The 23740-nt window shown below is 38.7% G+C and overlaps 1 protein-coding gene across 1 annotated transcript in view; it reads right to left on the minus strand.

Annotated features, from left to right (window-relative positions):
• ITGA1 (integrin subunit alpha 1) overlaps positions 1 to 23740 on the minus strand; it is a 2125719-nt gene that overhangs the window by 681456 nt on the left and 1420523 nt on the right. The window contains exon 14 of the mRNA XM_044077325.1: positions 10825 to 11082. Within this exon, the coding sequence (XP_043933260.1) occupies positions 10825 to 11082 (258 nt within the window). The remainder of the gene's footprint in view (positions 1 to 10824; positions 11083 to 23740) is intronic.

Below are 23740 nucleotides of genomic sequence, written 5' to 3' on the forward strand. Positions count from 1 at the left end.
TGATTGTAAGCTGTCTTGAGGCAAATTAAACATCAGTGGTAAAGGGATGAGTGTGGTATGTAATTAGGTGGTGTAATATTACTAGAAGGTAGAGGTGAAAGGGGTGGAGAGTAGTTAATGAAGATAGAGTATAAATGAAATTATTGCAGGAGTGGGTGGGAATGGGGGTAGGGTAAGGGAGTAGAGTGAGCCCAAGCATAGCAAGGGTAAATGGAGTGGGCAGAGCCAAAGTTGTACAGTAGCCATGTAAGTTAACAGAAACAATCAATGATCTAGACCTGGGCAGTCTGGCTTGGGAAGTTGGGACATGGCCAGTTACAATGTAGGACTCAATTCAAATTGTAGTTATTACGTTATACTATTCAAATTGTAGTTGGTATACTGTTTTCTTTAAAAATGTATATGGATAACACTGAACAGTTAAGGGTTACAGAGATATTCTTTGAAATTATTGATGCTTATTATCTGAATGCCAGTGAAACTGGGACAGTTTGGCACCAGGTTTTATGCATGCCACAACAACAGTGAAAGTAGGTGACTGAGATGAAAAAGGGGTATATAGGAACATACATGAACTTTAAAAAGCAGACTGCATTCATAAGCTAGGAATGCTGTTCAGTCCTGCCTAAAAGGGAGTAGTTTACAATCATGTCCTTTGAGGTGGGTGGGCATTTCACAATACAGCAGGGTGGCAGTAGATACTGCTGGACTCTCACACAAAACAGTGCCTTGGGCTGTAGGGAAAGATTAATAAATGAATATTTAGTAATGATGGACAGGAGGAACAAGGGTAGATTCTTACAACTCGCAGTAAAATCATGCCTGACTACATATTAAGAGTAAGCTATCAGACAGAGGGGAAGAAAAAAGCAATGTAGATACATTTAAGAAATGTGAGTTAGAAAGTTAAGGTTATTGTTGCTTAGTATGTTAACCAAAACAATACAAAGGCTGCAAAGGTACTCGTAAAACATCCATATAATCATTAACAGCTAATATTATAGTGGCTTATAACACTGCTGCTCCAGGTAACTGATATCTATAGATAGAAAAATTGACCCAATAGGTTCTAATGACATCAGTATCCAAAGCAATCAGTACTTCATAGCCTTTTTTGCATAATTAGATTTGTTGATTCTTTTGCACAGCTGAGATAGCTATGAAGGTGGCCGTGGTAAGAAGAGTGTTCTATATTATTCCCTTAGTTCGTATCTTTAACAACACATTAGGTAAGGAACAGTCAATTACATAAACAGTAAATGTGTCATTGGGGACACATGCAATCTCTAAGATACTGATTTGCTATACCCAGGAGACAATAACAATACAGCTAATAGTACGATCCATAACAAATAATCAATTGCTTCTATGTAGTATACAGTTCAACCTAATATCTCTATAAGATTTTGAGTTACATTAGCACTTTAACCAGAAAACCATATTGGTATAGGATATCATCAAACTAGTAGTTTGTTTCAAAACCCAAATACACTTACTTAGCATGTATGCAAGGCTCAAAAGTTAAAGGCCGGCTCGGGGATTGCATTTGAATAATGGCACCCAGGTAGCCCTAGGCTAAGTAACTTTGGATTTGACATTGTTGAGGGGAGGAGCTTTCCAATTTTTAGCAAATCAGTATGTAATGGAGCCAAAGTCGTACAGCAGCCAGGTAAGTTAACAGAAACAATCAATGAGATAGACCTGGGCAGTGTGGCTTGTGAAGTTGAGAAATGGCCAGTTACAATTTAGGACTCAATTCAAATTGTAGTTATTATATTATACTACCCAAACTGTAGTTGTCATACTGCTTTCTTTAAAAGTTTATATGTCTAATGCTGATTAGTTAAGGGTAAGAGATTTATTCTTTGAAATTATTGATGCTTATTATCTGAATGCCAGAAAAAACAGGTCAAGTTGTCACCAGGTTGTATGCACACCTAATGACAGTGCTGTGGTGCTGGCTGTAAGTAGACATGCCAAATAGCATGAGAGACCCAGCTTATGCAACTCTGTATCACACTCCTAGTAGTAGGAATAGGTGACAGAGACAAAAAAGGGTATATAAGAACATACATGAACTTTTAAAAAGCAGGCTGCATTCAGAAGCCTGGAATGCTGTTCAGTCCTGCTATAGTGGGAGTAGTTTGAAATCATGTCCTTCTCAGTGGGTGGGGGTTTCACAGTAATGCAGGGTGGCAGAAGATACTGCCAGACTCTCACAGAAAACAGTGTTTTGGGATGAACTTGAAAAAGCAGGCTGCATTCGGAAGCCTGGAATGCCGTTCAGTCCAGCTTTAGCTGGAATAGTTTAAACTCATGTACTTCGGGGTGGGTGGGCGTTTCACAGTACCACAGGGGGGTAGGAGATACTGCTAGACTCTCACACGAAACAGTGTTTGGCAATGAACTTTATAAAGCAGACTGCATTCACAATCGTGGAATGCTGCTCAGTCCTGCTTTAGTGGAAGTAGTTTAAAATCACTTCCTTCATGTTGGGTGGGCATTTCACAGTACTGCAGGGTGGCAGGAAATACTGCTAGACTCTCACATGAAATAGTATTTTGGGCTGGCATGCATAAAAGGCTCGGAAGGTAAAGGCCGACTCGGTCATTTTTTCCTCTTTTCTCCACTGTAGTGTGACCGTAAAGTTGGTATATGGAATTCTGGAAGATGTGGGAAGTGGGAGGTGAAGGGGGCTTATCTCCCTCTGCATTTTTTGTTTATTTTTTGATATGTTTTTTTGTCTCACCATTTTTTAAATTATATTTTTGTTATACAGTGAGCCAAAGAAAGGGCTGTAAATGGTGTATAGGTAAACCATTACAACTATATTATAAAGTGTCACCCAGGTATAATGCACCTAAACCCCAAAGTTAAATTCTTCACCATACAGTTCAGCAAAGGCAGCCACTTCAGTAAGCACACATATTTGTGTATAGATGATTTTATGCTTTACATTATTAGTTAGCTTTACTTAAGGTGACTGTTTAGGAATTGCATTATCCCTAATTGTGCTAGCCAGACAGTTATAGATAATGCTCCACACATATCATAGGCAGTCTTTGCAGCATTCCACAGAGATCCTCAGACAGACACAGAGCAATATTTCTACTAGGAGTGTGATACAGAGTTGCATAAGCTGGGTATCTCATGCTATTTGGCATGTCTGCTTACAGCCAGCACCACAGCACTGTCATTCTATTCTGCGTCTGTGATCCGGTTATAACAATGAATGGTGAATCTCGCCAACAGCTCATGTACATCCAAAACAGCACTGACCACGGCAGGTGGGCCTCAGTGCTCGGAGAGAGTGTGGCTGCCTCTTTATGCAAGAGACATTGATAATGCTCCCCCTGCTATGTCTCTAAGATGACCATCTATTCAGATGGCAGAGGGGACCATGTTATCATGCAGATGCTTGTGAGGTTTCTGTTAACAGCCTCTGATTGGGAACATGGCTCCAGTAGTCTGTGTACAACTGCACCATTGCTATGACGACTTCAACAGAAAGCATCTCAAAATGCTTTCAGGATTGTGATACTGTAGAAGCACTGACTTCTTTCATTAAATTTCATCATCTAGAGGTCACTAGCCATCCCATCTCTTTGGGCAAAATATTTCTAACTCTACACAAGATTACCTAAAATGAATGAAGTCATTTCACTTTAACAGGAGTTATTTATTGATCAAAATCTAAAATTTGATCAAACATCAATTACATTGTTACTATGACAAGTCAAAAGTTGGACTACTCTACAAAGCCAAACCATGTCTCACAGACTACACTTGTCTAATTACTGCTTGTCTGTGCTTCCACAATCCTAAAAAAGATCCAGTCAACCCACCTAATCAAATTATAACAAACTAAAAAAAAAATAAAATAAATAAATAAATTTGCTGCAAAATTGCAATAAAAACATTTTCTGACTAGACTTGTAACATTCTTTCTCTCTTTCTCTCTCTCTCTCTCTAGCCTTTCATCCCACTGTCTTTCTTTCTCTTGTTCTATATATGCCTTTCTCTCTCTCTCTCTCTCTCTCTCTCTCTCTCAGTACAAATGATTCATAACATTCTATATAAATGTTCTGGCATAAATATCCACATTCAAAAGTATAGCTCGGCTAGACAATCAGGATCTCACAGTCAGAAATTAATTATTATTAGAAAATCAAATAACCACAATGGAGATTTACTATTCCCGACTTTGTTGATAAACAATGGACATTAATCCCAAATTAAACTAGACAGAAACCAAACTTCAAATAATTCTAAATACAGCTAAAAATATCTAACAACTAGAGTTCTCCATGCATTATATACATTAACAATGAATATTCACTACCAGTAGACCTTAAACTTAAAGTACATACAATTTCCCCACTACTTTATTCAATAATATTTCTCTCCTGTTCCTTACATCTCACTGCTTGCTACTGTTTCTCACGTTCTTTACATTACATTATTTTTACTAACCAATTCTCACTTTTCTACTGTATGCATTCTCATGTTTAATACTATCTTTCCATCTTCCCATTTCTATTTTCCCAGTTTTATCTTGCACACAAACTATATCCTATTCCTCAAGCATATTTTCACGTGTAGTTTCTCTACATCCACAATCTTTCCTTCTACTAATACTTTTATTTTACTTTTTTAGTTTCCCAGCTATCTTAGCAAAAGTTCTCAAAATGTCCAAAAAATTATTTGGCACATATTACTGCTCAATGTTATATGTAGTTTAATGCCTAAACAAAAAGAAAACAAAAAATACCTGTGTATGTTCATTTGTAAATATCTCAGTTTCAAGCTATGTATGTATTGTTTTTCAATTACATATATACAAGTGTTTATAACCACCTTTGTATTCTTTTGCTGAAATGGGCAGTAGCCCAGCCGGACTATCCTGGTAGAAAATGCAAGCAGATAAAATAAATAAAATAAATAGCATATTTTAAATATCAGTGTTACACTAATACCATTCTCTGCACTGCATGGAGTAGTTTTATTCTGCATCTGATTCATCTTTCTGCCTCTTCTCAGGCAGTTGTTCTTTTGAGGTGTTCTGACTTATTTACTATACAGTGGTGTGTTTATTTCAGTGTACAGGCCCTCTCCATTACTTAACATACTTTCTGAAATCCAGACCAGTGAATGTAATCCCATTACCCGCAAGTATAATTTAAAATCATTCTTAAAAGATATGAGCTGTGAGGTATTTTGTTGAAGAGTTTGCTAAAAGGATGAATTTTCAACTGTCCAATAAAATGTTTCATTTATACCAATCCTAATATATGTATATCTATATATACACACAATACAAGTTAATTTCTCTTTTAACTGATTAGAAAGTATTACATATGTGATGGAATCATTCAGTTTTTTTTAGCGACTTTAAACCATGTCTCAGTGACTACACATATGTCAGCAACACTAAGGTGAGGAGAGATTATGGGGAGTACAGTTTCTTGTTTAGACTCCTAGCACCTTTAGATTTTCTTGGTTTTCATTTGCTATGTCAAAAGTATTTTTAGTTTGGAATTGCCTAAAAAGGCAATATGGGGGATGACAATGTTTTAGCTAATACTCAAAAGCCTAGATGGGAGAGGTGTGGACCATCCTGGCAAAGCAGCATGATCTGTTAACCATCTCCTTCCATGCTAATAAATATTGCACCTCCTTAGAAAGACACCAGAAACTAAGGCAATTATTAAAGTTAGCCATCATCTGTTCATATTGTGGCATCATCCTTAGAGAAGGTAAAATGCCGCTCAATGCTAGGCTCATACCAGCCTGGGACACATATTCTGAAAGCTCCATCGCTTCCCTCTTCATATAATCTGAGGTTATTTACACCTCATAGACTATAACTGAGTCATACCTGTACTTCTGGTCCAATGATCTGAGTGTGTGCATAATATGGTGAATTCTGTCCCCTGGTAAGCAACTGACTGTGACTTTCTACTTACTTAGTCTGGTGAGAAGGGCAGCAGTGTGTCTCACAATGGAGTCTTCAATGACCAGTGTGCTGGGCTCTGTGATGATTTGCCTTATGGGCTTAGAAGAAGAGTCTTCATGAGATGTGGCTATGTGTGTCAATGTGAGTGTTGTTTTGATAGAGTGCATTTGGGGCTGCTGAAGGTGTTTGTTAAGTGTGCTTCATCTAAGAGGTCTTTGGGGTTTAGGGTTACATTTAAGTGTCTCAGCATGTAGGTCTCTGTGTCAGCTTTGTGCTGTGTGTGATGGGTACAGCATCTGCACCGCTGACAGCCTGATTAACATTAGGAGTGCTTCTTATGTGAGAGCTTTGCCTCCAGTGACACTGTATAAATACATTACTCACATATATTATCAGTACATTTGGGAATTAGCTGGTTGTCAGTAAACATCAGGCAATTTCTACATTGCCCCAAGATACCTATATCCACCAAGCTGGTAACAGAGATAGTGGGAAAGTTCATATCCGTGCCAACATGCCTTTGTATATCAAGTAGACAGTTGCACTGAGAATATAGAATACAGTTAGGAGCATCTGGTTTGCAAATCTGGTGGCAGTGCTTGTCACTGCAAACTAGTTGCCCTGTTTAAAGCAATGTATTGGTGAAATTTCAAAGTGGTTTTATGGGAAAAATGTCAACTCAAAGTACATGCATTCATACAGGCCACTGCCAAACACTTGAAGAGAAACAACTAAAGTAGACCCTGATGATTTATAAATGAAGCACTTAGGAAGATATTACAAAGTTTGGTTAGACACCAGCTAATCAAGCAGCACTTCCAAAATAGAAATAATTAGTTTTGTCAAGAGTGATAAATAGTGAGGATTCACCTAACTGGCTACTACCTGGTTACAATGTTTGTTTGTTTCTTCTCTCACCTAAAGCAAAACAGTAACACTAATCCCAAGAAGAGAAGCAGGCAACAGGCTCTTTGGTGATCAGCAGTCTTATCCCAGATGATGCAGGAATTTATAGGCTTGTATCTTTTTCCAGGTAGATGCCTTTAACAGGAATCAGACCAGTTAGGAAGGTCCCACACAGACACACACTGCCTGATCAGAGACAGTCAGGAATCAATAACTACTGTTCCTTCTCTCACCAGGAGCAAAGCGATAGCACAAATTCCAAGCTGGTACCTGTGAAGCAGTTACCAGGCTTTCTGGTGATCATCCATCTCCCTGAAATAATGCCACTGTGCTCCTTCTCTCACCAGGAGGTAAACAGAAGCACTAATCCCAAGATGACTATGACAGGCAGAATGTGGGCTCTCTAATGATTGGTGGTCTTGAACCAGATTTTGCAGACTTTAAATGTAAGATAGAAAAATGGGTTAATATCCTAAGAGTTGCAGTCATAGCTCTCAACCTTCCATCTCCAAAATGAGGAACATTACCTCCCACAAAGTGAAAGAAATGGGCAAAATGTGTAACACTTACTTACGGCTTACTAACAACTTTATCTAGGAAGCTCATCAGATGGGTAGATGTGATATTTTTACTTAAAGAAAAGTTGTTTTATTGAGTTAATATGATTCAATTCTATTTGCCATGGATATCAGTTAAAACATTTCCTAACACTGAATTTGTGATAGACTATTTCAATGTGGAACTTCAAAGAACATGAACTTTGTAAGACCCCCAAATGAGGAACGTTCCTCATAATGAGGTACGCTTTAGTATTTTGGCTGAATGGAATATGGTGGGAGGGCCACTGAATTTAAATAGCTGTAGGGGGAGTAACTTCACAAAATTATAATTTTGTTGTTACTGACAAAAGCCAATCAAAAGGAGAGGGAAGGCATTATGTCATCAAACTGACATAAAGGGCAGGCAACTAGAGGGACAGTGAGTTTAAAAACACAACAGCACAAGGGTAGAATGTGCCAATGTATGTGGGATGCAAGTAAATAAGTCAATAACATCAATTATTGTTGTTGGGAACCAATAACCATCAGACCTTGAATAATGGCCATAGAAAAAGAAGTGTATACAACTCCCCCCCCCCCCCAGCCTCAGTTGAAAAACTTTGAAATTGTAGTAGAAAATGAACTTAGAAAGGGTGTCTTGGGCAATAAATTTACATCCAATCTAACACCTGATGAAAGAAAGGTAATGGATGACCTTAAGAGTAACCAGAAAGTTAGAGTCATGAAATCTGACAAGGGTGGATTACGGTTTTTAATGAATAAAACTGATTATGAGGCCAGAATGCTAAATTTGCTTGGTGACACTGATAGATACACTAGGGTTTCCCTTAATGAAATCCATGTAGCCTAGCATAATATTTACATCACGTTAAATGATTTGTTACTGGAAGACTTCACTGACCGACAAGATTTTACTTTTCTCCACAATGGTAAGCCTAGAGTGGCAGCAATTTTCGGTATCCCCAAAGTCCATAAAATATTATGGACTCCCCTTACGCCCAATAGTAGCAGCAGAAGGATCAGTTACAGCTCCGCTAGCTAAATTTTTGGATGTAAAGTTAAAAAGTATACACTTGGGGGATTTTAATGTCCTTAAGAACTCTTGGGATTTTTGCGAAATACGAAACAGCAACATTTTTGTGAATCACTGAAATTTGTGACCATTGATGTCCTTGGCTTATTTACTTGCATCCCACATACATTAGGATTGCAGTGGTTTGAAAAAGCTCTAAGAATGTTTGGTCATTTTACAGACAAGGAAGTCCACACTTATTTGATTTTAATGGAATTAGTGCTAAAAAACAATTACATTTTCTTTGAAAGTGAATTTTTCCACCAAGTTGCTGGTGTTGCTATGGGGGCACATTGTGCCTCAATATATGCAAACTTGATTTTGATGTATTGGGAACATTTACATATTCTAATTCACCTTATAATGAACGTTGGACCCTCTACAAATGTTTTTTGGATGATATAATAATTTTTTGGGTAGATACTGAAGATAAATTGATGGAATTGTTTGAGTATATCTCTGGCAATGTTTTACTTTGTGGAGTGCTGTCTCTGAATAAATCAGTGTGCTGTAATTTGTTGGGCTGTCTGTGCTGTATTCTTACAGTTTATGATGGAGGACTAGGTTTATAACGTAGCACCTCCCAGTCCTGTGGATTAAACTTCCTCTGCATGTTACGCAGTGTGACTCACTATCTTCCTTTAACCATAAAATAGGTGATTTCTCAGAGTGGCCCTTCTTGCAAAAGAAGGTGCTACTTGAGAGAGGCAACTGGGAGCATGGTCATGAGACATGGTGGGCTTGGAATATCTACCAATCTATGAAAGGCATATTCAGATTTTGGCAAGATTGCATTTTAGCTAATAATTTTCTTACTCCAAGGAAAGACAGCTGGAAATTCTGTAAGCATGTTTAAGATGTCTGAAAACCTTACCAGCTGTCTTTTCAGTGTCATATTTAAATAACAAGTTAGAGTGGACATGTATGCCACCATATTTAGACTACATAAACTGATTATATTGTCTAGTAGATGTTTCAGTGTAATGAGTTTTGCATCCTGCAACTTATGTGAGGTTACAATCACCATTCGACTATCTTCTTGAGATTATTTGTAAGCTTATAATATTATTATATTATAATATTATTTGTAAGCTATGTAATCCCAGAGTATGTTGAAATTATGCTGAAGCTTTTCCTCTGCAAGATGGGGACTAACTGCATATATAGAGTTAAAGAATTAAACTTATATTTGCTCAGGACGTCTTCTGTGGTTACCCACTAAATGAATCCCAGCACTTTACAAATCTGGCCAATCAGATATATAAGGTGGGGCCACCTCCCTTAAATCTCCACCTAGTTTTTAAAAGAGGTGGTTAAAGGAGCTCTTAGGCTCCCTTACAAACAGCTTGAAGTTGTCAATTTCTTGTAAAATTTGATATACCTTTCAAAGGCCATTTGAATTTTCTAATTTCTTTGAATGAATTTATTTTTGTTTTACTTTTATTTCTTTGAAGAATATCTACAGTTCCTTTAGTTTTGAAGTGTTCTATACTTTTAAGTTTATTGAAATATTAAAATTAATAAATATTGTATAAAGTTGTAGCCAACGATTATCTTAACAGCACTGTAGAGATTTTTAAAAACATGCAGAAAACAATGAATGTTATAGGATGTAATCATACAAAAACTTAGGAAGACTATCTGCATGGTGTTTTATATCTTCACCCCCAAGTCATGAAAGGCACCAGCAAAACTAATGTCAAATTCTGACATTATTCTTTAATGATATTCTGAATAAGGAATGGAAAAAAAAGAGTGAATAATAATAAAGTAATTTCACCATTAATACAAACAGCAATAATGTTAACAGTTTGCGTGCAAAGATTTCCATATCTGTAATGCTGACAGAAAGTAGGATACTCAAAACTGCTTTAAAAGCCCACAGAGGAATGTAAACATGCTTGAAATGAAAGGACTCTCTGTGACAGTTTCTCTGGCTTTGTGTCTGTGAAAAGTAACTATTGCTCATTGACACTTTAAAAGAAGTGTTTTAAATATTTATCTCCCTTATTAAGAATTATTATTAATTATTATTAATGCTCCATGAATTTTACTTACATGTTCTGTACATACATTTAGCATTATTATAACACTTTATGATTTGAAAAAATACACAAACATGGCTATATTAACTGGTTGTTAATTCTAAGGTATACTTTTAATTCTAAGGTGTACTTCTATGTCTCTCAGGTATTAAATACTCTTGAAGGAAAGTCACTTTAGATTGCTAATTTGAAGTAAAACTATCTTATTAGCCAACTACCAGACCACTGTTTCTCTTATTTCCACATACATAAGGCTACATTGGTAAGTGATACTTGTCTGCTTACCTGTGTATATTCTTTGTTGATGGTCTGCCCATTCCCATGGTAAATATACACTGCTCCACGGTGGTCGTCCTCCAGTGGGGCACCAATTACTATATCATTATATCCATCAAGGTTAAGATCCTTCACTGAAGCTATTGCTATTCCAAAGCGGGACCCACATGGCTCATTTTTGTTCACAGTCTTGCAGGAACTGTCTCCCAGGGATGAACAGCATGTCTGCTTTATTGGTTCAAGACTCATTTGGAATTTAAATTCACTCTAGAAAATAAAAATATCTTTTTAAAGTACCAGAGGTCAACACATCCACCTGCATAGATATATGATTTGCAACACTAGAAATCCTGTATATTTGGCAACACTCCATTGATTGGGCATATTTATATGTTAAAGCCCCAGTAAAATAATTAATTCATTACTGTGTCAGACAACATAAGGTGTCCAAACCTTAGAGGTCACTAATTTAGCACAGTTTGAAAGCCTGTTTCAACAGGAGTTTCTATACATCTAAAAACAGAAGGAGTAATATTTCATCACCAATGAAAATTAAGTAAACAATTTAAGTGACATTTCATATAGCACGTCCTTCTAACATAAGTTGAATTCAGACCTAACTCTATATTTATAAGCAATACTCCAAATAGAAACACAAAAGACTCATTTATAACAGAGATTTGTATCAGGCCATCACCCTTTACGTCGGCAACAACTGCTGGTAAAGGTCAATAGCTCCATTCTCTTCTTGTTACTAAGCATATTTACCAAACCTCTGGAATAATCTCAGAGTTCATCAAGTTTACTTAAAATAACGATTACTGAAGATTTACCCCTGCAGCTAGTATGAGTAGCAGGAAGTGCATTATGTTATAACCACAAAATAAACACTTATACCTTATACACCTCCTATGATACTTGAATGCAATAGGTCTTGATATATTTTACATGTAAGATGTGTCAGTATTTGTTAAAGTGGCTATTATAATTGAAAGTGGTTATTATAAGTGAACGTCTCAGTCATCAAATGACAATGACCAGGTGGGGCTCAGACTTTTCCCTACTGTTGAACAAACTACTTTATAATGCATGTTTGAAGAGATATAATTGTTCTGCTTGTTACACATTCTTGCCTATGTAGGGAGGACAGTACAGCAACAGCAGACCACAAAAATATTTAAATGAACAATTTATGTCAGTAAGTTGATTTAAACATAAAAAGAGAAAAATCAAACCAGCCAAATGCAGACTTTCAAATCAAGGCTGCTTTTGCTGAAGACTAAAATGAACAATTATGTGGGTATGTGAGAGATTTGGGGGGCACAAGCCTCAACAGTACTCAAGCAGGGAGATGTGATCCTGCACACAATCAACTCTATTGCCACTACATTCAATTAAAAGGGATAATCCCCATCTGCAAATGCTTTACTGCCATGAGGTTACACACACACATTCATATTCATATAGACATACACATGAGCATGTCATCATATGCAGACATACACACACGCACACTCACATGGACACACACGCACACACACACACACACACACACACACACACACACACACACACACACACACACACACACACAAGCACACACACTCAGCAATCGTATTATCCAGTGACTACAACTATATATAGTAGACTCCTTCTTATCTGGTCTCGCTGGGACCGGACATTAGGCTGGATAAACGAATGGCTGATTAATCAGAAAAAGCATACAAAATAGCATTTATAGGTTATAAATCAGCTAGAATAACAGGATTTGTCTTAGTATGCATTTTTCTAATGAATATGAAGTCTACAAATCAAATGTCTGTCATTATATAGCCCAAAGGAGGCGAAGTGTTGTTCTTCTCTATTGTTTTTTGCTAGGCCTACGGCAGAAATTTGATGGCTGATTAAAGAGGAAGCCAGTTAAAGAGAGGCCGGATAAGAGGGGAGTGTACTGTATCACATAATGGAAGACATTCAGTAAATTTTCAGAACAGATGATTGAACACCTTGAGCTGTGCCCTGATCGACCAAAGGCACAAGAATTTGAAATTACCAGGTACTTTACTGTGCAAGATCATGGTAAAGTAGGGATTGGAAGTATGCCCTTCCTGTGGTGTTGTCCAATCTCACCGATGGTATAAATAAAGCTGTGGAGAATACTGCCTGTGTTTGTAGTATTCATATTTGTGTAATTTCATGTGTTATTATGGAATTTACTGGTTGTATTTGACAGAGTACATGTGTTTGAGTGTATTTCAATGATTGCTGATAAAATACCAAGAGTTTGGGCATGTATTGTACTGTGTGATGCAACCATTCTTTTATTAGATTATTCAGTATATATACTCCACATAACTATCATAAAAAGTAACATTTTTAACATTTTCTTTTAACTGGAACTACATGAATCTCACACATACTATACTCAGTATTTACTCCTCACACATTCATTAGCTTTTGGTAGCAATTCTTCTTACAAATTATACTATTCTGCTGCATTTTGATACATGAGAAGATTTCTTATGTTAGCTGAATATTTGTTGTTTGGGGTCAGCACAAATGAATGTCGATCATCTGTATATTGTATTAGTGTAGCATGTTTATTGACATTCCAAAGGTCATTTATAAATAAGTTAAATAGAAAAGGACCTAAAATAGGTGACCGTGGAGGTGCAGCGGTTAGCGTTGCCACCTCAAAGCAAGAGGTTCTCCAGTTCTATCCTCGGCTGGGGTGCCTTCTGTGTGGAGTCTGCATGTCCTACTTGTGGTTGTGTGGGTTTCCTCTGGGTGCTCCGGTTTCCTTCTACATCCCAAAACATGCTGTAGGTGGATTGGTCACTCTACATTGGGTCTAGGTGTGAGTGCATGCATGTGTGTGCCTTCTGTGGAAGGTTGGGTGCTGGGCTGGCAACTCGACACCGTAAAACTCCACTGACAATCATGAGCAGACAGGTGATCTGCTGTGGCGACCCCTAACCGAGAAAAGCCAAAAGAAGAAGAAGAAGAAAAGGACCTAAAATGGATCCCTGTGGTACACCAACTGTGACAGGTAGGAAAGGAGAGTATTCCTACTACTTTTAACTGCTTGTTGCTTTTCAGAAAAGTAACTGTTGAACCACAAGATGGAGGAGGACAGGGTCATGGTAGAAAGCTTTTGGAGTACTTTTTGATGTGAGCCTGTATGAACTGCTTTTGATAACTCTAGGAATGGGGAAGAGATCATATTACCTATATTTCTATTTTCATTGATAGTTTTAGTAAATATAAGAAGAGCTGTGATGGTACTGTGATTTAGTTGAAAAACATGTTGGATGGAGGAGAAGAGATCATTGGTGGTTAGACAGTGGATTAGTTAGGAATGAATACACTTTTCTAGAATTTTTGATAATGGAGACAGAACTGCAATTAGTCCGTACTTACAGAAGTCTGTGGATGGGACACCTATATGTATGGGAAGTATCTATGCTTTTTTCTATGTAGATGGGATATAACATTCTAGGAGGGATACTGATTAAGTTATAGTGTGTCTTTGGTTATTTTTAGGTAATAAGGATGAAGGTTACCTACAGCTAGGCTAGTGCTTCTTAGCTTTGACAGATTTATTTTTTGTTATGGTTGAAGTGGGGTATAGGTTTGAGTGAGAAGTGGGTTATGTTTGGGTTGGGCTGGTGGGGGAGCTGTGAATTAGTGGAGAGCTTGTTCTTAATAAGTGAAGATACTGATTCTAGAAAATTGTTATTAAAGTCATTGCCATTGTAGCTGGGGGGGGGGGGGGCAGATCAAGTCAAGGAGTGGGTTGTGGGCTATGGATTGAATTTAGTAATTTTTGGACAAATGACCCAAAGGGTCCCATTTGTGTTGTAGAACTTTTACAAGTTCGAACATCATATGGTCAAAACCATGTTCAAACTTGTAAAACTTCGAACATTTCAACAGAGATCTCCATAAGGGAAGCGTTCCCTTTCCTGCAATATAGTGTGATCTCGGAATTGGTATATTTAAGTAGCGGGGGTGTGGGGGGGTGGCTTGCCCCCTGCTTACAACCTTCGGGTAAGTTTTTTGTGGTTTTTTTTTTTTTTTTTTATATATTACGTTTTCGAACTTTTAAAGTTCGAACATATGGTATCGACCATATGGTGTTCGAACTTTTAAAAGTTGAACAACGTGCTATTAGACCCGACCCAAATAATCTGCTTTTTATGAGACTGTTCTAGGTTATAATAGTTGTGTCTTTTGTCATGTTTTATGTTAATACCTGGTTTTGTTTCTTAGTTGTTTATACTTTAGGAGGTGTTCCTAGGTTCTGATTGTGTGTGATCTTTTTCACACATTATCTCTGTCCTTCAATAGTTGCCTGCTTGTTTGAGTATGCCATGGTGCCAGATTTTGCTTTACCCATTTTCTCCTTATGGGAACATATTAATTTAGTATGCTGTTGAAAACAGTGCTGAATTGTGAAGTGGTTTCATCTAGGGGAAGTGATTTTAGAAAATTTTAGTTCTGTTTTGTAGGGAGATAGTTATATTCATTGAAATTTGTTAAGACGCACACTATTTTGTTGCTGTATTGCTGTATGAATAGGACGTCTGTTGGCAGAAGTAGACAAGTGGTCACTTACTGATCAGGTAAAGTACCTTTTTTGAAGATATTACTGGATTTGTTTGTTCGTATCCACTCAAAGACAGAGACCTTGCTAGATGATTTATTATATCTGGTTGGAGTGATTATAAGCTGATAGAACCCATAAAATTAATACTGGCATTAGGACTCTCAGATATGATTTGCTTACAATCATCAATCAATCAATTACGGTCTCCAACTATGAAGGTTTTTTTGCTGTATATTAGTGGACATCCAAGACAATACGTATGTCTTTGGCTGTGGTGATATTATTACCTGGGAGATGTAAAGGGTTATGATGATGATTTTCTTATACGGATTACGTTTGAATGAAGAGATTAGCATCACTGTATTGTTGAATGCAGGAGACGTATGGTGATAAAGTGACAGCTGAAAGATGTTTGGGTAAACGATGACAATACCTCCAGCATTTATAGATATACAGTTCTGATCTAAGGATGTTATACCTTTTTATGAGGAGTTCTGTATTTATTATGTCAGGTTTCAGTGAATATCAGAATGTCAGGATTATGATGGGAGACTGAAAAAGTACAGTTTTGTACCTACCATAAATGTAGATGTTCGAGTGTATACACTGCTGCAGTCATCACACTTGGGTTATCCTGCCAGCAGGCGGTCCCGCAGTCGGCCGAATCCCAAAGTCTTGGTCCGGCGTCAGTTGTCGTCGCTTCTTCCCTGACGTCAGTGCGACAGGGGGATAAAAGAGGCAGCCGACGCCATTTTCTTCAGTTTTTCTTGCCCCAGATGTCAGGTGCCCCCAACTAGGAAGACAATACAAATAACTATGCAAAATACCTTAGTAGATAAACAATAGTACTAGCTGTTAGCAAATACACCATATAGGCATGCATCCATTAGATTGATGTATATGGAGTTATAACTAACACCCTGGTATGTAGAGGGGATGGTGGGAGGGTAACCTGGACTGCAACAGTATATCCACTCGAACATCTACATTTATGGTAGGTACAAAACTGTACTATGTTCATCGTGTAATACTGCTGCAGTCATCACACTTGGGTTGAATCCCAAAGCTATGGATGGGTGGCTGGTACTAAACTGGGTTAGGTGAAGCTAGGATGCCCTGCAGAACTGCCGTGGCAAAACCAGCTCTGGTTTTTGAGTATAATGGAAGGTGGTAGTGCTTGGTAAAGGTGTGCACTGAACTCCAAGTAGCTGCCTCCAGAATGTCCTTGGTTGGAACCCCCCTGAGAAAGGCTGCTGAGGTTGCTGTAGCCCTGGTAGAATGGGACCTAATATTAACAGGCACTGCTTTCCCATGGTGCAAGTAGCAAAAACGGATACAATGTGCTATCCATTTGGAGATGGTCTGTTTTGAAATAGCCTTTCCTTGTGAACCTGCAGCACAGGATACAAAGAGTTGGTCAGTTTTTCTGAAGGTCTTTGTCTTATCCTAATAGTAACATAGCTGTCTGTGAATGTCCAAAGAGTGAAGGAGTCTTTCTCCTTTATTCTGGGGGTTTGGATAAAAGGTGGGTAAATGAATGGTCTGATTCAAAGCCACACTGGATACTACCTTTGGCATAAAGGTAGGGTTAGTTCATAAAGAGACTCTGTCCTGATGGAAAATGATGAAAGGTTCCACTGCCATAAGTGCCTGTAGTTCTGAGACCCTGCGTGCTGAGGTGATAGCCAGCAACAGAGCTGTTTTCCATGACAAGTATTGTAGTTCTGCTGAGAAGGCTGGTTCGAAAGGAGGTAGTGTTAATTTTTCTAAAATGAAGTTGAGGTCCCAAGCTGGCGTTGGGGGTTTTCGGGGGGGGTCTTATATTCTTAGCCCCTCTGAGAAACTGCCTTAGTAAAGGGTGTGAGAATATGGGAGTGCAGGAGGTAAGGAATCTGGGTTTAGACTAGATTCGGTGTAAACATCATCCAAAATGTCTAAAACTGGAGGAATTTCAAGGGGTCTATGCTGTGGGAGAAGAAGAAACTCATGGAGTCTTTTCTTAGAGTCAGAGTAATCTTGGCCTTCCCAGTGGAAGTGTTCCCTCATGGTGTGTAAAGTTTCCCCAAAAGAGTAGTCTTCAGGGGGGGAGACAGAGGGAATGGACTCTTCAGCATCTGAGTCTTCATAAGGAGGGAAGGTATAATCCTGGTCCTCAGAGTTAGCTGAGGAAATGGATGCTTGGTCAGAGGAAGGATAATCTTTCTCCAGTCTAGGCCTTTTGTCAGGAGGGGGTAGTGAACCCCTGATAAGGGTAATTAAATCCTCAGCCATCTTAAACATCTGTTTTTTAGGCATAGGGGCCTGTGGGGGGACTGTGGACCCAGTTTCCTAACTTTTAAGGGGGCTTTAAGTTTAGCATAAGACTTAATAGAGATAGTTGTCGGTTTGAAGACACCTTCAGAAACCGAAGGCCTGTCCAAAATCTCCGGATCACCGTCAGGGTTGGCGTCCGAGGGGTGAGATGGAACCAGCTCCTGAGGCCCAGCTGATTCGGTCTGGGAGGCCTTCAGAATTTCTAAATCTGCGGTAGTCAGGGGCTGCGTAGGTGCCTCGCTGAAAACCGGAGAACCGGCGGCAGGCCTTGCTGAGGCCTCGGTATCTGTTCTTGGCCTTGGTTGCCTGTCCTTATCCTTGCGTTTTTTAATCATTGCTGATATCAGTTGCTCTGACGACATGCTATAATTAAATTTAATGCCAAAATAATGTCGGGCAAAATCTGCCCGACGCTTGATTGTACGTTTGTTGAACCTAGCACAGAACCGACAACCAGAGACGTCGTGGTCTGGGCCTAGGCAAGGAATACAATAAGAATGAAAATCCTTATGAGGTATTTGCTTCCTACAAGAAATGCAATTATTAACTTTGTCTGACATCGATCTGAGGCAAGAAAAGTTTCCCCAATGGGGTACATAGCTTTAGAGAAGACTTCGGGCTGAAATTCGATTCGAAAATCTCAGGAGCTAGCCGACCGGCACTTGCGAACTGCTTCTGCTTCGGGCACTGTGCGGCAAGAAAGACTGAAGAAAATGGCGTCGGCTGCCTCTTTTATCCCCCTGTCACACTGACGTCAGGGAAGAAGCGAAGACAAGCAACGCTGGACCAAGACTTTGGGATTCGGCCGACTGCGGGACCGCCTGACGGCAGGATAACCCAAGTGTGATGACTGCAGCAGTATTACACGATGAACATCATGTAGTTCTATTACCTATGCTGAACTGTTCACAGAAACCCTGTACAAGTATGTTAATAGCTGCATAGAGGCAGCTGCACCCACCAGAAAGAAGTACAGAACTAACTCAAAAAAACAAGCCACACTGGTGGAATCACAAAATCAATCGTCTGTATAACAGGAGGAAGAAAATCATGGCAAAAATTAGGAGGTGCAGCACCCAGCAGGATAAAAGCACTCTCATCAAACTAAGCAAGAAAACGAGAGGACCAATAAAGTTTACCAAAGCCAAATTTGAGATAAGTTTGGCTTCCCAGGCCAAGGACAACCACAAACCATTCTGCAACCTCAAAGGCAATACACAGTTGTGTGCAGAGTTCATTGTAAATGGAGCCACCTATACTGAGCCAGAAGATATAGCAAACCTCCTGGCTGATAAATTCAGCTCCAACTTTACCCCTCTCTCCCCAACTTTCCCTCAGGAAATATCATCAAATATAACTCCCCCTACTATCACTAGGGAACAGTTCCTTAAAACTTTCTCTGAGACTAAGAACACTGCATCAATGGGCCCAGACAATATCCCAGGATGCCTTCTAAATAGCACGAAATATGACCTATCAGGGCCTCTGGAATTACTATTTAACTGTAGCCTCCAAACAGGCTTCATGCCTCATGAATGGAGAAAGACAACAGTCATCCCTCTGCACAAAGGTTGGCCATCTATAGACCCTGGAAATTACAGACCCATAAGTCTCACTAGTCTCATATGTAAAGCCATGGAAAGAATTATCATGGAGATGATCAACAGAGACATAGCAAACCTCCAGACACTGGACCCAACCCAATTTGGTTTCATCAAGGGCAGACCATGCCTACTCAATGTGCTGGATTTCTTTGAGAAGGTCACCAAAGCAATAGATGAGGGCAAAATCATTCACACTGCTTACCTTGACCTGGCCAAGGCATTTGACACAATACCCCACTCAGGCATTGTTGACAAATTCAAGAGGTTAGGTACAAAACCATATGTCACCTGGTGGATAGCCAACTGGCTCACAGACAGGACCCAGAAAGTTAGAACTGGGGAGTCCACCTCTACAAAGAGGCCAGTCACAAGTGGAATCCCTCGGGGATCAGTCCTTGGACCGCTCCTTTTTGGCATTTACTTCGCAGAAGTTAAGGCCAATGTCACTGGTCTCTGGCTGACTAAATTTCCAGATGATTGCAAATTAGGAGCTGTCATTGAATCTCACACTGGTAAAATGTTCTCCAGAAGGGGCTGACACAGACAAACAACTTGTGTCAGAGCCATGGACTAAAAGTAAATGCCAAGAAATGCATAACAGTATCCTTTGGGAAGTCATCCATCCTTGGTAACTATCATATTGACAACACACCTCTTAGAGTTGACCAAACTGTCAAGGACTTAGGGACACACATAGATAGTAATCCAGCCTTTGATCATCATGGGTCTACAGTGGCGAGGAAATAATTCTATGTTGTGCAACTTATAAACAAAGGTATGGCATCTAAGTCCAAGGAAGTCATTGTTCCACTGTATTCAGCATTCATCAGACCTATCATTGAGTACAATGCTCCCTTTGGTATGTACCTAACCAGGCATATCCAACAACTGGAATGTCCACAGATGTTCCTCACTAAAAGAATACAGAGCATAAGTAATATGTCCTATGCAGACCGCCTTAAGGCCCTATCCCTATATTCTGTCTCCTACAGGCTTTTGAAGGGAGATCTATGCCTGGCATACAGAGCATTGTCAGACCCTGCTCTGATGTAACTCCTGCATATCCGCAAAATAAACAGCACCAGAATTACCCATTCTAAAGACGTAAACCTTGCCTGTGATATAAATAGGACCTGCTGGAGAGATAGGTATGTTTCCCAGGGACTACCCAGCCAATGGAACAGGCTCCCCATCCCTGTGAATCAGAGTTCTTCCCTAACCCAATTCAAGTACAACTTGGACAGTTGGATGGGAAACGGGACATTCATCCCTGGTTTGGTACCTGTGTCTCTGATGGACACAGGTAACCTGTAAATGGTTCATCTCCCAAGCCCCTGCTTACACTTATCAAGGGTATCACAACTTGTCAGAGATTTGGGATGCATGGCTAGGTTTAAAAAGGCCCTTGTGGTTGTTAGCCTAGTAAACACCTACAAACCTATGAACCTATGAACTTTATTACAGATGCTTTATCTTTCTAAGGATAATGATACATTTTTTCTAAGGGTAATACTGATACATGTTTAGTTCTGAGTTGCTATGGTTTTATGATGGAGTTGCTGTATTGTAATTTAAAGGAATAGTGGAAGGCATAGTTGAGTGTGTTGGGCCTGTGATTGGGTGTATATTTCCAGAAAATTTTAAAGTGGAAAGTCTAGTTAGGGATGAAAATAGCTAATTATTTTTATTCATTTTTTTAATTTAGTCTATAGCTTGGTTAGATGTGTTTCCTGTTTCAGTTTAAAGTATAGTATTATTGCTAATGAGAGTGGGGAGCAGTATGGTAGTGGAGATAGGGGATAAGCTTGAATAGAGGAAAGGTAAAGGAGGGTAACGATAAAGTATCAGAAATGCAACTATAGGTGTGAAGTAGATTGTTTAGTATGAAGAGGTTGGGGTGTTAATATTGTGTGCTGATTGGTGGTTTAGGAAGATGGTGGAACTGAGGACAGTATATAGCTAGATGAAGTGGGGTGGGTGGCAACCGTGATAGGACAAGTGAGTGAAGTGAGCCTGAGCGTAATGAGGGCAAACTGAGTGGGCCTACATGTGCAATACACATACGTTCAGTCTAAGTAAAAGAAAAATAATTTGCAGCAGTTAGAGCTGTATCTCTCGTAACTCTCAAATAAGGTACAGGCTCTAAATATTATATGGGTACAGAATATCTGAAGGGTCATATTTGAGATTCTACAGTCACTACTGAGATAGAATGCAGATGCCATATTCCATGTACTATTTAAGATTTTCTAAAAACTGGTAGGCAAATGGTTTTATTTTACAAAGAGGGTGACAAATTAACATGTAGGTAGATGGAGTAGTTAGAAAAGTGAAATATTAACAGTGGATATAGTCACTTCAGTCTACAGTAGCTTAATCTTGTAACTCACTTCCTATAGTGAAGCATTCCCAATGTTTTAATAAAAATTAAACTGTAATAAAGTTGAGATTCATCAGTTTATTAAAAGGGTTATGACAACATTAATTCTTACATAACAAGAATGTTATAATGCTCTCTGCTGGCTGATGGTGCTGCCTTCACTTTATTTAGTTTGCTAGAGTCCAGAGGGAGAATACATGACAGGACTCATGTAGGGAATCTTTACTTCTTATTTGAATGGACAATGGCTGTAGGATGCTAAAGATCTCTGAAGTTTTTACCTTACTGAGGGTATTTTAAAAATCCTGTCTCTTTCTCATACGTACACACATACACAGACACACGAGTGTCTCATGAAACAGCAAACACTCATATAAGTGACACTCTAAATAGTCAGTTTAGTGTGAACTCTCATATTAACAAAATATCAAAAAATCAAAAAAACCAAATAATTATTATTTTCTATATTTGTGAAGGAGGTCAGGCCCCTCTGTACCTCCCCAACACCCCCCTACTAATTACATATACTAACTCCAAGATCACACAACAGTGGGATAAGGGCAAATTTCCTTACTCTGATTTACGGTGATCCTATTTAAAAGACTGCCAGAAGGAAACTCCATTAGGAAGAAAGTTTGCTCACGAGTGTTTTTTTTTTTTTTTTTTACAGCACAAAAAAGAATTCACTCAAGTGAGATTTCACTCTTCCTAATTGTAACTATATATCTATATTTATATCTGTATGTGCATAGCTGTTGAGATATATATATATATATATATATATATATATATGTGTGTGTGTGTGTGTGTGTATATGTGTGTGTGTATATATATATATATATATATATATATATATATATATAAATATATATATATATATATGTGTGTGTGTGTGTGTGTGTGTGTGTGTATGCATATATATTGGTCCCTGTCACTTTTTATCGAATACCTCTTCGTCGAACTTTATTTATCAAAACTTAATCCAATGAACGTTTGTTTTAGCAATTTTTTCCCAGGGTGAAAAACTAGTTGGCCATCATAGTGAGTTTGCCCTTTTCCCCACTGTAGTGTGATCTCAGAGTTGGTATATTTAGTTAAAGGTATGTGTGGGGTGCAGCACCCCACATTGGGGGGGGGGGCAAATTTTGTGGTTTTTGTGATGGTCGCTTGGTTGGCTAATTTTTCTCCCTGGGAAAAAAATTTGCTAAAACGAGTGTTTGATGGATTAACCTTCAATAAATAAATTTCAGCGAAGAGGTATTCGATAAATAGTTTGTTCGACAAAGTGATATAGACCCCATATATATCTATATCTATATACATATAAAATATATACTAAATAGATATAGATATAGATACAAATATGTAAAACCAAGTGGTGATTTAGTTAAAGCTTTTTTGCCTGCTAAATTTGGTGGACAGGAAAGCTGAAAACATTTTTGTGAGATGACTATTATACTGGGGCTGTAGGAGATTAAGTACCACTGAGCAACATGGATAATCTAAAGAAAATGGATATCAGAGTCAGAGTGAATTGCCATAGAGGAAAGTGACAGCAGACAAGATAAGTAGTTACCATGTCCCTTTCAATGGAGACAGCAATCCTGAGACCCATTTCCACTTATCTTGTCTGCTGTCACTTTCCTCTATGGCAATTCACTCTCTTAGCCCATAACTCACCTAGCCCGTATCTCTGAAGGAATAGGTATGTCATCAAGTGCTACAGGCTCCCCTTGTAGAAATAGATTTCATAGCAGCATGTTATGCAGAATGGTACAATCAACAAATATCTTGCTACAAGTCTCCTGAGTCTATTGAAGTGTACAACCAGATACATCCAGGCAGAGGAAGTGGGATTTCAACAGTCAGAACACATGCTTAATGATGTTATGTCTTCAATATTGCAGCCACTGACTGAGCACACTGGTCACATACTAAAGGCATATCCAGCATCACCTCACATACATGACAGTGAGCTCCATTTTGAGTAGTCTGTTACCTTTGTTCTTATGAGTAGAC

The sequence above is a fragment of the Protopterus annectens genome, chromosome 1.part1 (assembly GCF_019279795.1).
Source record: "Protopterus annectens isolate FY-2018-M chromosome 1.part1, PAN1.0, whole genome shotgun sequence".
Classification (NCBI taxonomy): Eukaryota; Metazoa; Chordata; order Ceratodontiformes; family Protopteridae; genus Protopterus; species Protopterus annectens.